The sequence below is a fragment of the Fringilla coelebs genome, assembly GCF_963513975.1.
Source record: "Fringilla coelebs genome assembly, chromosome: 3".
NCBI lineage: Eukaryota > Metazoa > Chordata > Aves > Passeriformes > Fringillidae > Fringilla > Fringilla coelebs.
The window spans coordinates 95,919,633-95,935,270 of record NC_140030.1 but is presented as its reverse complement, the minus strand read 5'-3'; the positions used below and the strand labels follow the sequence as shown (position 1 = coordinate 95,935,270).

Below are 15,638 nucleotides of genomic sequence, written 5' to 3'. Positions count from 1 at the left end.
ATAATCATTTTTGCTAATATTTGAAAGAGCCCCTGACACAGAAACAGGTCTTCCCAGTCCACCAACAGCAAGGAATTTTCCCACTCCCTTTAGCTTTACAATTCAGATTATTCCCACATTAAAATGCTCCTTGGGATTCCTACAGAAGGGTATTACTTGAAGGATAAACAGGCGCTACAACGACATGGCTTTTATAAAGCTTTGTATTGGGTTTGCTTATGTCATTAAATGAGCAAAACTGGAAAAGGTCCCAGAAAGAGTGAAAAGCATAAGGAAGCTGGCAATGAGTATGCCAAGCTCCAGCACAAAAGCATGTTAGTAAGCAAAATGGGGGAGAAAACGGGGCGGGGCGGGGGGGGGGAGGAGAGCCAGAATGTGAGATTATAGCAAATTGCAGGGGTTTATTAGCCAGCAAATTAATCAACAGAGTCAATCAGAGTCTTGGAGAGATAGATTTCAGACATGTAAGGATAAAGCTAATGTGATGGCAAGTTATAGACTAGCACCAGGTTTAAAATTAAATTGGTCACATTTTTGTGAGACTAAGTAAGAGAAATTATCTATGTGACAACCTTAAGATTTCCTTTCTGAAAAAAAGGGCTGCTTGAAGACAAGCAAAAGGTGTTTTACTTTATTTTTCTATTACTTTCTTCTTAAGCATTGAGTTAAGATGAAAAAGATAAGAACTAACAGTGGGGAAGGGAGGATTCCAGGAGGAAACCTTCCAGGAGAGCTTAAAATAGTACTCTACCCCAGTGACTAAGGCCGAGTCTCTGCTTACAAGGAGGTATGTGTTTTACTGCACCATGAGTAAGGTGTGGGCCTCCTACAGAAGCACAGCAGAGGCACTACAGGTTTTACCACAAGTCTCACCTTAGGCAAGAGCCTTTCCAGCAAGCCCTGCTACTATCCAAATCTTATCTATTTTCTTCAACCACATCTGTCTAATGAAAGATATCACTTCTCTCTAACAACCTTGCCTAACTCTGTGTCTGCTTAAGATTTTAAAAGTTATCATGCACTACTTTACTTTATAATACAAAAGCAATTAGACTTTGTCACCAGTAATATTATCATTATCTGCTTTTGCAAAAGACTGCCATGGGCTATCCAATAACTCTGTAAGTTCAGCTACATGAACACTGATGTTCTACACAAGTGCTTTCACCAGAGGTGAAGTAAAGTTCTGTCTTATAATTCAACATATCACAGCCATGTATGTTTAAAATACTGTTCTGCAACTCAGCTGGACAAAACTCCTTATGTTTGATCACTTGAAATACACATTAAGTTTGGACATCATTCTCTGCTTTGATTAAAATTCTGCTACTTTTGTGAATTCTAGAGGTGTTTCAACAAAAACAGGGATAATTATTCTGCCTCTTCCCAGCACATCAGCAGGGTCACAGTGAACAAGGCAGAAGCTGCTCCAAAGTCACAAACCTGATTCACTGTGACCTCAGTAAAACTCCATTATGTGCAACAACCCTTACCTCAGAAATCATTATGGCTGTGATACACATATCAGTGTGTGGCCATTCAATGCTCTTTTAGACTGGGTATACGTCTCGGACATATAAACAATTACTTGGGCTAAAGCTTACTGTAAGAGTCCTCTTTCTGAGGAAGGCAAATGTGAAGAAAAATAACCCTTATCTTCATAACACATTGTGTTGCTGTATTTTATATTTAGGTCTCTGTAACAATCATACAGTTTTATAAAACATTGCCAACTGAAATAGTTTACACACAAATGGACAGAAGCCATTGGTACTGAGCACTTGTATCTTGAACAACCATTAAGAATTCTCTACAAAAGTCATCTTAATTGTAAGGTACATTCATGCCAACCAAACAAGTGGAGTGCAGACCACTTCTCATTTTCACATCACAGCCTATACCTAAGGTGTCCCACAAGCATAGGAACAGCATGATAAAAAAAGGAAAATTACTTTTTCCTGAAACCATATGCAACAGCGAAACAGGAGAGCTTGATAACCCACAAACATTCACTCCGGCAAGACAGCCTACTTTCCACAAGGATTTAAGCAATGTGAAGTGACTGTTCATCAGCTGTCCTGATATGATGGAGAATTGTAGAATAACAACGATCTTTCAGTCTACAGAGATGCCAAATAAACACGTGCTTTTGGGTTTCACATACATACAACTATTGATCAATCATTAGACACTAAGCTGTGGAAGTGTTCCATGAGCATGTCTGGTTCATTGCTTTTAAGGTTAACTGCAGCCCAGCTGAATTTAACTGTGCAAGCACCCTCCTACAGCTGTGAATATGCGTCTCTCAGCAGAAGTTGCTGTTTCTTTGAAAGCATACAAAAAGAAATCCCTGAAAAATATGCTCATGTTAAAAAAACAAAACAAAACCCCCCGACAAACCAAACCCCACCAACAAAACCAACCAACCAAACTTTTTTTTCAACTGCCATCTCAGATCAAAAAGAAGCAGGATTATGACAAGCACAGAGTGTGGTTTCAAATGTTCTTGCTTTCAACTGTTTTCCTACAATAGCTACAGCGGGATTGGTCAGCACTTAGGAAATAAAAGTTGAAACAGTCACATGGAAACGTACTTTAAAAAACAAGGGCCCTCTTATCATCTTGGAATTTTTAACCTTAGATTCACTACGATGCTCACCAAAACAATCTAAGCTGAATCATCACATACAGCTATGAAGTCTCAAACTGACCTTGAGATCTCAACAAGCCTTTGATTTTGCTATTTTACTAAGTTATTCACAGAAAAACATAGATGATTCATTCTTATGTGAAATACAACTGGCCAAATTTAAAGCTTGGTTTAGCACTGAGCATGGAGAACACACCAAAGAAAAGCTAATTGACAAGGTGAAAGAAGTAGAGAAATGTTAACAATTAACCAGGTTTGGTAGCTGATGTGGGGAAGGAGCTTCTTATTAAAACTCAGATTGAGTTGCATTATATTAATTACACTGAACAATGTGAACATTTTGATGAAACTTTCCTGTTTTCATGGCTGTTTTCACAAACAGTCAAATCTGGAAAACATTTCTTCCTAATTTACCACTGTCTAGAGCAGAGTAAACATTCAATAACCAAGACCCAGAAAAAAATTGTGAAATCCTAACAAAAATTTTTTGCCTATTCTGAAATTCCAGAAAGATTAAAAAAACACAACAACAAACCCAACCACAAAAAGCAAGCATTGTGTTTCCAACAACAACAACAAAAAAAATACATGGTGTCATGACCACAACATAAATAAGCTGAATTTGAAATTTGTCACTGTCTGCAGCGGCTTATAAGTAGTATGTCTAACCTGGAGGGCAGCACAGACTGTAAACATGTATTTTAAAATAAAGGACAGGCTGAAGTTACTAAAAGATAAAATCTGAAAAGAAATAATAAAACGCTTTCTCTCTGATATTGCAACATATGAAAAGTTTGCTCAAACTCTCAAGCTGTGAGTAAGCCAATCTGTAAGAAACCTGTCTTAGAGCTTCAGTTGGACTATAGTTTTCTAGCTCCCATTAATTGTAAAATCATCTCCTTACAGGATAGTTTGTTAATGAATCTGCTCTACTGGAACACTGTTTAAAGTTCTCTCAAGCATCTGTAAGACAGACCTGACTGTACTATCTAAATTCTGAGAACAAAAAAAAACTCCACAAGTACAACTACCAATCACTGATTGAGAATATAATTTTAGAGAAATCACAGTATCTGCACTTAAAATTTAGTGACTATTTTTTCTGTGTTTAAACTACTGATAACAATTGAAAGCTGGCAGGAGATTCCTCTGGTGAGCAACAGCAATTGTGATGGTAGAAACTTAACGCATTTATAGCAAAAACATTAGTTTGCAAATGTAATCAGGTATCACGGGGAAAAAATCCTGTCTTTACTGATGATTGAAACATTTAAAATGCAGAGATAAAAAAAAAATTAAATCTCTGTTAATATAAACAGTAAGTTGACAGGATCAGAAATATACAATGGAAAAGACCCCACTGGTAAGTTTTCCTAGAACATATTCTCCTTGTTCTAGTTCAGTGTTTTAAGTCCACTGACCATGTAAGTACAGTTTTCAGAACATCAACCACAAACAATCCAGCTTTATGTTTACCTGTGAACCTCAAAACCCCATGAAGTATGAAATGAAACAAGTAGTACAAGCAAACTGCATTAACTCTTTCTGAACCTTAACACTGTACACTCACTCACGATGCTTAGAAAGAACACTGAATCATGAACATTTTGAGTGCTTTGTACCAATATATTCCTGTTTACATACGGAAAACGAAAGACCCATGTGTATTGCCTGTCCCATTATTCTCTGATCCACACAGAAGGTTAACTTCAAAATGAACCTTGCTCTCTCCACGCATGGTGCTCTAGCTCAGCACGTTTTTCCCCCCACAACACAGGAGCTCAGTCCATATGCGAAGCAAAATAATGACAAGAGAAAATCTGCATAGAGAAAACACGAACATTCAAAACAAGATTAGGAGCACATACTCTCTTCTTACTGTTTCAAAAAACATAGAACCTAATGGTGCATTTATGATCAAGGAAAATAAACGAGCAAGGAAAAAACTCAGGCATTCTTCACTTTGCTCAAGTCCATCTCCTGTGGATAAGAAAGATACAGCTGTACTCTTGAACCCATAAGGCTTGGAAATTAGGCCATTCTTCTGCTTAAGGCACTAAAGGAAAGAATTCTTGTCAGATACTTTCTCCCACACCCCCTCTGTCCAAATCAAAACCATGTGTTCTTATTGTGCAAAAGCAAATCCAGAAAGGAAAAAAAAAACCAAAAACCCAGAAATAAATTAAAAATGGTATAATCATTATCATCCCAACTTGACCATTTCATTTTATCCTCTTATTTCTTGCCCCATTCAATTTCTTTCCTCTTTAAATTGCAGCTGTCTCGCAGACTTCCCTGTCAGAAGGGCATCCTTAACCACACCCACTTGAACTGGCATCTGAGTTGTCACGGTCCGGTAGCTAACCCACAAATGGGTGTGAATGTGTCAAAGTTATAATTAATTGTATGATAATGAAGGAAATCACGTGGTCATATGTCACTGGTTTATCCTTCTTAAAACTTCCCCTGCCATGACATGTCAATCATTCTCACACAGCACCGGCTAGGTAAGACAAACCACAATTCCCACATTCCTCCTCAACTCTGGCCAGAGTTATCATCCAGAACTCCTGCCTCGTTCATTTCTTCTTCCACTGTAAACATGCCAGATTGCTCCAGAAGAATTAAACAACTTCGAGGTATTTGAAAAGCACAAAACAAAATAACACCTTAAAACTTAGCTAGATAGGTGAAACCCCTGCACAAGTAAACAGCAATACTTTCACACATAATTGTAATGCCTTCAAAAGATTAAATTACACTTACTATAGGAGAAAAAAAAAAGTATTCTTATACCAGACTAAGAGGTCCTTATGTCACAAAAAGCAAACTACTTTCAGCATTCTCATTCTTATTAAAAGTACTATACAGCAAGTAGTATAGAGCCAACTGTTGAATCTCTGAGTCTTTTCTTACACAGAGCTCCCCAAAAACATCTAAGAGAATACATTACCTATGTATTTCTTCTCTTTTGCCTTGATTCAGGAAAACTGTTCCTCAATTAAATAACACAATACAAGGCAACATATTATGACGGTAAAAACATAAAAGCCCCTCTTTCCTCAATTAAAACAGAAGAGATTCCTGTCCTTCTGCCTTTGGTTCCTGTACTTCTCTTTTTCCATCAACAGCAGAAACAGGAATCTCAGTTCACCCAAACGAACTCCAAGTGCAATTGTTTGAATGCAGTGATACATTTTTTGTAGACTGTGACAGGTAGTGTATCAAGAGGAGGCTGTAAATAGTTACATGTACAAAATCAAAACACAGGGAAAATTATTATTTTGAATACTGCTCTTACCCCTCACTTGAAAAAATAAATCCAGTAATACACATGAAAATACAGTACTGCCTCCACCCATTAATTTCCCCAAGATTCCAAATAAATTTAGTAGGAATAAGCGTTTGATAATCATAATCTACTTTGCTTCCTTAAACACAGCTTTCATGAACAAGAAATAACATTTCCAGTGAAAAGTATTTTCAGACATATGCTAGGGAAACTAAGCATAGCACTGAGAGATGTCAGGAATAGCAAAAAGGGCAAAGAAAAGGAGTGTAAAGCTCCACAGGGCAGACCCATCAGTTACATACACACTGATGCTTCCCAGGCCCTGGCTCCCTCTACCTGTTGTCTGTCCCTTGCTGCAGGTTCTTTTCACTCCAGCTGATAAGACGTGATAAAGTAATATGCTGCCTGATCTTATCTCTTCTAAAATATTTTCAAAGGGCACTGTGGGACAAGAGGCAAAAGGCATTATAGAAACAAGCAAGTTTTTCACCCATCCTACCAAGAACTCCTGTAATTCCTCAAGGAATGTATATTCTTGTATGATAGGTGCTATACCAAATATTACAATTTCTTTTTTCAAATGATAATACAAATGCTTGCACACTCACTGAGAAAAGCACACATTAAAATTTTATTTGTTTTCTCTTTCAAAGTACTGAAAGCAGCTGCCAAGAGACGGGGTGGTGGTGGCAGGGTAGCTCCCCATGATTTCATGCAACAACCTCACCCCATGTGCAGAGCACAGCTGGACAGATACATAGGGTTGTACTCAGAAGCATCAATCAGCTCTCTCCCAACACAGAGCTCCAGTCTGCCCCTTGGGAGTTACACAATGGAGCAACACTGCGAGATGGCCATGGGCACCAGGCGGAAGAAAAGAGCCTTGCCTGAAGATCATCATGAGCTGCTCAGGAGAGCTTTGCTAATGTACATACTGGAGAAATGGAAATATGCACTCCTAAGATGCACTTCTTTACCAGCTCCTGAATTCCTCACTCTCCCCATTTACTTCTCCTTTTAGTTATAACTTCTCACTCACCACCTCGGTGACCGGGAGCTTACTACCTTGACTTTGCCCATCACGAGCCACCAGCATAAACAGTTCCCCAGTCCATTAGAGTTTATTAGCAGAAGGAAGCACATTAAAAGTAATTTAAGAGTCTCACCTCACCTTCACAGAATCCATTTTAAATCAAGGAATGCTGCTGATCAGGATGTCAGCAATGGACCACCTATTCCTCCTCCATCCTACATTTGCCACTTTAGCCAAAGGTCTGACGTAAGAGACACCACAGGTGGCCAGGACAGCTCCCAAGGCTGTCCAACAGGCAGAGCTCAAGGTGTCTGCTCCAAAATCCTGCGAACGTCCACTAATGACAGCACTGGAGTAACTCTGTGAAGATTTGGGAAATTACAACTGCAGAGATCTTTGGCACTTATCTGGCTAGAAGATTATACTCATTAGTATCAAGTTTCAGACTTACACCAAGGTTTTCAGAAGCAAATGTGCAATTTTAAGTATTCTGATACCCTGTATAAACCTAGGTGTTTCAGATACCCAATGCACTCTCTGAAATAACAATAATAAAAACCTAACACTTAATATTCCTTAGGTTTCAAAACTGAGCGCTCACAAGTAGCATAATGTTTTCTAAATTAACGACCAACACTTTGAAGTTTTCATTCCATAAAAGATGATATTTGAAAATATTTCCTTTTGCCTTGTGTAAATCTTATGGACTGTATTACCAGATATATACATAAATACTTCTTATCCTTTCCTGTCATCTATCTCTCATCTATATTCCTATATACATTTGAAATAGACACTCGTGAGTAACATGTATCACACAAACCTGGACTTTATCATGTAATTAAATCAAAATTTTCATCCCAAGGACTTGCTTTTGCTCTTACAGTAACACAGAACTCATCAGTCCATGAAGAGTAAGGACAGACCAAACACATCTATTTGCTTTAACTAGTAATAAGTCTGATATTGCTGTATCAATTAAACTTCCACTGAGTGACTGATACTAAAATCTCATTATAATAATTCACCACACTGGGGTTTCACTTCTCTAGCTATATAATCTCTTTCTGTTACCTTTGTCTTCCAAATCATCTTCTTACATTCACTTTTCATTTCATATCAGACAGTAACCTATTCAGGAGGCACTACTGCTTGGGCTTGTACAGTAACAAACCTTAGAAGCTCCTGCTACTAGCCAGAATATCTATAGAATAGATTGATGCACTAAAAACAAACATCTTCTTCAACCCATTTCAGCCCACTAAACCATCTTCCTTCGTTTCTTACCAATCACTTTCGACGCAAATAGAAGGTAGGTATGACTGCATGTGTTATATTTCTTATGAGTCCTTTCCCCCCTCCTTTCTGCCACCCCCCCCCAAAGGCAATTAAGTACACATATTGCAAACAATAGTGCTTTTAAAACTGGTTCCCTCACCCAAGAGGAAAATTTCCCAACTCCCACACTACCACCTAGGTAAATAATCACCACCAATGGACAGGACCAGACATGGTCCAGCATTCCTCAGGTACACCGTCCATCATAGCCAAGACTGATTATTTTCTATGAAAGACCACTACATCAGAGAACACCACCCCACCGAGTCCGGGCGGAGCAGAGAGGACCGCAAAAATACTTAAAGAGAGCACAAAGGAAGATACAATGAACTCGGGAAGAACCAAGGACACGACCACAGCCTCCCTCAGAGGCAACACAAAGCAAAGCAGAGGAAGGGATACAACAACACCAGGGACCGTATTGGAGGTGCAAACCGAACAAAGAGCAAGTACCGCTGAACCCCAAAAGGTAAGACAAGGCCAAATGCCAGGCTGTCAGCCCACAAGTGGATATCCCAAGGCAGGCGCGGAGGTGCCGTGTGTGAGGGCCGCCCTAAGGCGGGGCAGCCCGGCTGCTGCCCGCAGGGGCTACAGGCCTCTCGCCGGCGGGGGCCCGCAGCCAGCAACCCATGTACGCCGACAGCCGAGGACATATAAGGGCAGCGCAGCCCAGCCCGGCCCGGCCCGGCCCGGCCCAACAATGCTGGAAGGGGTTGTTGGAGGGCTCCCCGCAGGAGGCCCGGCGCCGCGGGCGGGCTGGGCCGACGTGGAGCGCGGCGGGCCGGACCCGCCCCGGCAGCGCCGCATGGAGGAACCTGGGGCGCGGGCAGGCGGCGGTGCCGGCCCGGCGCTCGGCACGGCCGCGGCCCGCCCGCCCCTGGGGCACTCGGCCTCAGCGGCACGAAAAGCCGGGCCAACACCGGGGTACCGGGGAGAGGCGGAGGGATACAGGGAGGTGGGGGGGAGGGGGTCCCGGCGCGACACTCACGTTCTCCGTGTCCCGCTCATTGACGGTGGGCAGCGGCGTGCGGGTGGACATCGTGCGGGCCGCGGTGGAGCCGTGCCCGGCGCTCCGAGGGGAAAGGCCGCTCCTAGGCCTCGGCAGAGCCCGCCGGCCACCCCCGCCGGCAGCCGGGCGCACACGGCGGGACGCGGGGCCTCCTGCCCGCTACGCACACGGTGCCATCGCCTCGCCCAACCGCTTGGCTGCCCTTCCGCCCGCCTCGCCGCCGCCGGGCTCCGCGCAGCTCAGCCGCCGGCTCCACCTCCTCCCCCGCCCTCCTGCCCGCTCAGGTGAGCGACCGGCAGCGCAGGGGAGCCGCGGCGCCTCCTCGCAGCATCCGGCGGCGGTAGCAACTCCGCCTCGCTCCCCTCCCCGCTTCTCCCCTCCTCCTCCTCCTCCCCCGCCTCTTCCCCCTGCCCGCCCCCGCCCTGCCGGCCCCGCCGCAGGAAGCGCCGGGCGGTACGGGCGGGCGCGGCAAGCGAGGGCGGGTGCTGCTGTGGCGCCAGCGCCGGGGTGGCCGCGGCTCCGTCACGGGCCCAGCCTGGGTGGGGGCCGGGCGGGAGCGCGCCCTGGGCTGAAGTGAAGCGGGATCTCATAGTTAAAAAGAGGCAGGACTGATCTCTTTGTGGTGACCAGTGACAGGACCCGAGAGAATAGCCTGGACCTCAGTCAGGGGAGGTTTGTGTTGGATATCAGGAAACGGTTCATCGCCCAGAGGTGGTTGGGCACTGGAACGGGCTCCCCAGGGAAGTGGTCACAGCGGCAGCCTGAGAGAATTAAAAAGCTTTAGGACAGCACTTTCAGGCACATGGTGTGGTTATAAAGGACTTTCGTGTGCAGAGCCAGGAATGGGACTCGATAGTCCTTGTGGGTCCCTTCCAACTCGGTAAGGCCTGTGCTCCTGTGGGAGAGGTGTGATGCTCCGCCGTGCGAGGGCGTGTCGCCAGTGCTCCGGACCCAGGGCCCGCCGGGGGACCGGGCGTGTCCCTCAGCCTGGCGGGATGGCGAGGCCTCCGAGAGAGCCAGCCCGGCTCGCCGAGTCGGTGGCCTGGGGAGCCCCAACCCCCCTTGTGTGGACTGTGGGACAGAGACCTTGGGGTGCTGGGGCCACCGATGTGGGCTAGCGGGTTGCCAGCAGCTGTCCCTCCTTGGCTCTCCTTTGTCTCTGGTAACCAGGAGTGTGAGGAAGGGCAGTGGGGCAGCCCTTCTGCCTCTAGCACAGCTTCAAGTGTGCAATTCATGCATTCTCTGGAGGCTTGTAAAGCCCTCTGTCAGCGTCAGGGCATCTGTGTAAATCAAACCGTTTATTTGTGCACCTCAGCCAGCCCGCCAGCCTCCTTCACCCACTTGAAGCTGAAATGGGATCAACAAGACTGTGCAGCGCATCCCTGTGCTCATGTCCGACCAGCTAACAGTCCTTGAACGCTTAACCAATGACCTCATGTGCTTAAAACTAGAACCATACACTCATTTTTGTCTTTGAGAAGTTACTAATGTTTACACAACAGCAGCTTTTGCTGGAAAAGCAGCCAAACCCTTCACCAAATTCTAAACAATCTGCAAAAAAAATGCAAGAACCCCCCAACGTCTCCTGCACCAGAAGCAAAATAGTGGGTCTGAAGTTCCATTGCAATATTTTGACAAATTTGTGTAGCTGAGGCCGTAAACATTTTATAAATTCTGTGAACACAATCCTTGTTCTGGAAAACCTTCCTTAGGAAAACACTTGGGAAGGCACTGCATGAGTTGTGTATCTATCTTCAGGAAGGTCTTATATGCTCATGAAAGAGCACTGACTGTTATACATTACTTATAAATAACATATATATGCATCTGTATGTATAGGTCAACACACTAGTAGTGTATGTTTAATTCTGGCCATATTAATTATGGTGTCATTCGAGAGGTACCCCCAGGTCCTCAGCACTGGTCAGCCCACAGTGGAGTTTTCTACATATTTGGGAAAACAGCTGATGCAGGCATGGGCAGAGAACATCCCCATGTTGTAGGAGCAGTGTAACTGGACTTGCTTTTTGCACATTCAGCATTGTGTGGCTCTGAGCATGTATGATTTGTCAGTCTGGAAACGATAGAAGTTCCCAGCTCATCCTCAGACCAAAGCCTCCCAAACACTGGCAAGGGCTTCTGTGAATTCCTAGCTGTCTCCTCACATAGCTGGAGCTACCAACTGCAAAGGAAATTTTAGGGTCCTTCATTTTACTGGGAACCAAATAATCCAAGATTGGGTTTATTCGAGGTAAGAAGCCATGGTCTAGCCAGCATGCCAAAACAAGTTTGTTGACAAACTGGATATTAACCCAGTTTAGTTGCTTAGCTCATCAAAATGCACTCACTTTTATTCCAAGTAAGAACAAGACTATGTCTAGGGCTCTGTGTGGGGCCTGACTCTGCAATCCTTACTTGGTCAAAACTCCCACTGATGCAAACCCATCCTGGTATGGATTTGTGTATGCCCCTGTGGTCAGGGAAGAAAGAAATGTAAGCTCCAATGTATTCTAAATGTGTTTAATGGCACCACTAACTAAGGCAAAGCTTAGAGAGACTTCCTGCCTTACAATTTGAATAAGCTTTGGTCAGTATTTCATAGGAAAATTTAATGAGAAATTACAAGTGTAATAATGTAGTAATTCTTGTTATCTGAAGATCTGCTTTGCAGTTGTTTTGGCCGTGGTTGTTACTGTTGTCATCTTCTTTCATGTTACCAAGGTCAGTCATTCATTTCATAGCAGTGTTTAATTTTGTTGTGTTATTACTGCAGGCTTCATGTTTCCCCCAGATGGGAAAATGCAGGGACAATCACAGAAGAGCTGCATGGAAGAGAAGGTGACCACAGAGATGGTCCTGTCATAACTCAGTCACTCTCTAAAGAGACAAAGCAGAAGAAAGGCACTGGGATGAGCACAAAAATAGCCTGGAAGGAGAAAGCTTCAAACTGTCTGAGACCTGCAAGTAAAATATGCCAAAACTTATTGCTGCTTCAAGTAGCATTAAGTCCTGCTTAGTGCCCAGCAGGAATTATGTATATTTAGTGAGTAACTTCAATTTCGGCACTGAAAACGTGGATATTACACCACCTTACCAGGACCCAAATCCCATCCACTACTGTAGTAGCGATTTCAGGCATTGGCTTGAATGAAACCTTTTCCCACAATTTTCATATTCAATTCTCAACAGCAAAAGGGTGAGAGGTTCAGAAATAACGCAGGAACAGGTGACCCCTGAGATGTGAATAAAACAGAGCAAAATCATGTTCTTTATTGCCTTTCATTACACCAGGACATCTACTGTAGTGTGGAAAACTAAATGAAAGACCTGGCAAACATGAAAGAGTAAAGTATCTCCTGCTGCATGCAGTAAGGATGCAATAGCATTAAGGAATTCTGAGGTCATTACAAACTACAGGTACAAGGCTCCATGGATTGTTTACTTTCATGAGGGACACTGGAAAAAAAATGACATGTACGCTGAATATATGTAGACTTTGTAAATATGTTAATAGTTGCATTCAAGATTCTGATTTTGCTGTAAGAATCATTAGGAAGTACAATCTAAGTGGAAAGTTAAGTAACTTATCATTTGTCCTAATACTTTAAACCTACAAACAAATGAGGGTTTTTTGGTTAATAGTAAGCCATACCTTTTGGGAATACTCTTATCATGTATGTGCAAAAAACCTCCCCAAAATGTTTAAAAACATTTAACAGGCCAGAATTTGTCTCAAGGTCAGTTGTACTGAAATTTTGTATTTATGTTTGTGTCTTCACTTTTTCTTGGCAACTGAAGTTTTTTATTGTTTCAATGCCATTACAAAGAACTGCCCTAAGAACATCCATGTAAGAACTTTATATGAAAGCGGTAAATAAAAGCAGCATTTGTCAGTGATTAGCCTGGACGTCCGGGAGAAGGATAATAAAATCACAGTACAGCTTTGTTGTTGCAGTAATTTCTTGCACATCCCCAAGGACTCTAAAATGGTATCAGAATATCTACTCCAGAGAAGAGAGAATTACCTCTTAAACATGTGGACTGCTGGTGGTCTGAAGAAGCTTGTAAGGGCAGTTGTTCTGTCCCTGGGTATGTCTCTGATGGCCTAAAAAACCAGAAGGGTCTTGTAAACTGGTCCCACTATGTTAAAGATCTCTGTACTGTCTCTTAATAATCATAGCTAAAAATAGCTAGTTCTGATTGTTTCCTTCAGCTTTCCTATCTCATCTTTCTTTTGATGGCCCCAGCCTCTTCAGCCATACAGCCAACTTCTTCCCACATCAGAAGAGTTTCAGAAGGAAACCAGCAAGCCACCATAGCACTGAGGTAGAACCGCAATGAAACCTGGGGCAATGGCAATTCTGTGAAATTCACCCCTTGTTTTCTTTTGCTGCAGCATTTTTTGACTGTTGTGGCTTTTAGTAGTGGTTTCAAACTTACTTTTAAAAAAAGTTTCATTTTTTTTCTTTCCTTTTTTTTTTTTTTTTTTTTTAGCTTGGATTTAGGTTAGTATCTTGGCAGAGGAGGTAAGGCTTGAATAATTTTCATGCACCAGCACTGACAACATCTTTTTTGCTATTCATATTTGGGAAACACTAACATTCTTAAAAAAGACTATCAGAGAGTAATAATGAAAACCATGTAGTGTGTTGGAAGTATCTGTACTGAATATGCAATATCTTGACATTCCTTTTATCTGAAAATATTTATTTGTTATGAAAGCATGTTAAAGAGTAAAATATCAATTTAAATCTTCATTATTCCTATCATAGTTGTATCTGAGCTATCAAATAAAACAACGCACCTCTACATTTGAGCTGCGAAGCTTCCTGAACTGTTAGTAAACTGTAGGTCTGAGGAGAAGAGGGTCTAAATGGTCTGTCCAGGAGCAGAGAGAAAACCAGGGAAAAAGGAGACGGCAGGCTCACTAGAAGTAGTCCTCAGGGACCCTCTGGATACAGTTTTAAAACCAGCTTTAGATAACCCCAGGAGATGGGGCAGGATGGCAGAAAGCCTGCAACAAGATGCCTGGTGATCTGCCATTGATCTTCAGAGGGCCACCAGAGACCAGAAGTGGGGGAAGAGTTGGGAAAGGCAATTAACCTAAGTGGTCACAGATGTTCTCACTCCACATCTGCTCTCTGTAGACTTCAGTGGTGTGGTTTCTGTGAAAACAGAAACTCTGTGCTAAATGGAGCTGCTATCCCTGTCAGGATCTAATTTTTCCAAAGATGTATTCTACAGTAGCACAACAAGAACTCCTTGATGCAGAAAGGTGCAGAGCTATCCTGCAGCAGTATTGCATATTTTGATTCCAAGGAAGAACAGCTTTTGATCCATGGACAACTGCAGGATTTGTTATGAGTTGATCCAATGATTCTGTAAAAGGAAGGTCTCTGCAGCAAAGACTCCATGTAATCGTCAGGGAGCATGGGGTCAGTCTGAAGTTTTTCTTCTGCCCATTTTAAGGTGACCAAGAAGAGAAATATTTGAGCTAAACCCCTGACTACAGCATTAGCGTGTCTGTGTATGTCTCTCTGTGTATTTTTTTACTTATTTTTGTAATACCTTATTTGGTTAAAATACCTTGTTGAGTATACTAGGTTTCATTTTTTATTGAGTCACTCTACCACTTTAGAGGCTTCAAATGACTTGGTCATGTGGTACTTTTTTCCCCTAGCCCCTCCTCCACCCCCCCAAAAAAAGCAGTTGCCTTGTTTTGTTTTCTGCTGACTGCACTGAACTGGCAAAATAGCCTTAACTGACAAAATGACAGGATAGAATAAAATGTTGGAAGGAAAGAACTGACACAGGCATTCCTGAACTTTTTAACAGTTCAACCACAATGGCCTGTTCAAATGAATTCATTACTTCCACAAGAGAAAGTAAATTTTATCCCTCCCAGAATCTGCATACGGAACAAAATGGCCAACAGCTACTGACTGCCATGAGTCGTCCTGACCACATCTTGCAGTGGACTGAATGCTAAGCTGAGATCCATCCCACCTTCTCCAAGGTGATCAGGAGCAAAGGAAGGCCATCTGGGCCTCCTGTAACAGCTGCTGAGACAGAGCTGGCAGTAACCTTGACTGCAAAAGCTTCAGCCATGGATTTAAAAGAGGACGGATTCTAAAAGTCTTCTTTCAAGATCCCAAGAAGGGTGTAAAGCGAACAGATGAGAATGATAGGCAATAGGGTTCACTTTTAATTGACTCAATCTCTGCACAAAAGCAGCAACCCAAAGTCAGGTGCAGAGAGAGGGAAGGGAACCTTACTCTGAATTACCTGGCCACTCCTGAGGTGGGATAACTGGCTA

General features: G+C 43.0%; 1 protein-coding gene across 4 annotated transcripts in view; it reads right to left on the bottom strand.

Moving 5' to 3' along the window:
- Positions 1–9,661, bottom strand: part of MARK1 (microtubule affinity regulating kinase 1) — a 56,954-nt gene extending 47,293 nt beyond the window's left edge. For all 4 annotated transcript variants that reach the window (XM_084202063.1, XM_084202065.1, XM_084202064.1 and 1 more), the window contains exon 1: positions 9,302–9,661. In XM_084202063.1, the coding sequence (XP_084058189.1) occupies positions 9,302–9,352 (51 nt within the window). In that variant the 5' untranslated portion in view covers positions 9,353–9,661. The remainder of the gene's footprint in view (positions 1–9,301) is intronic.
- Between the last annotated feature and the right edge of the window lie 5,977 nt (positions 9,662–15,638).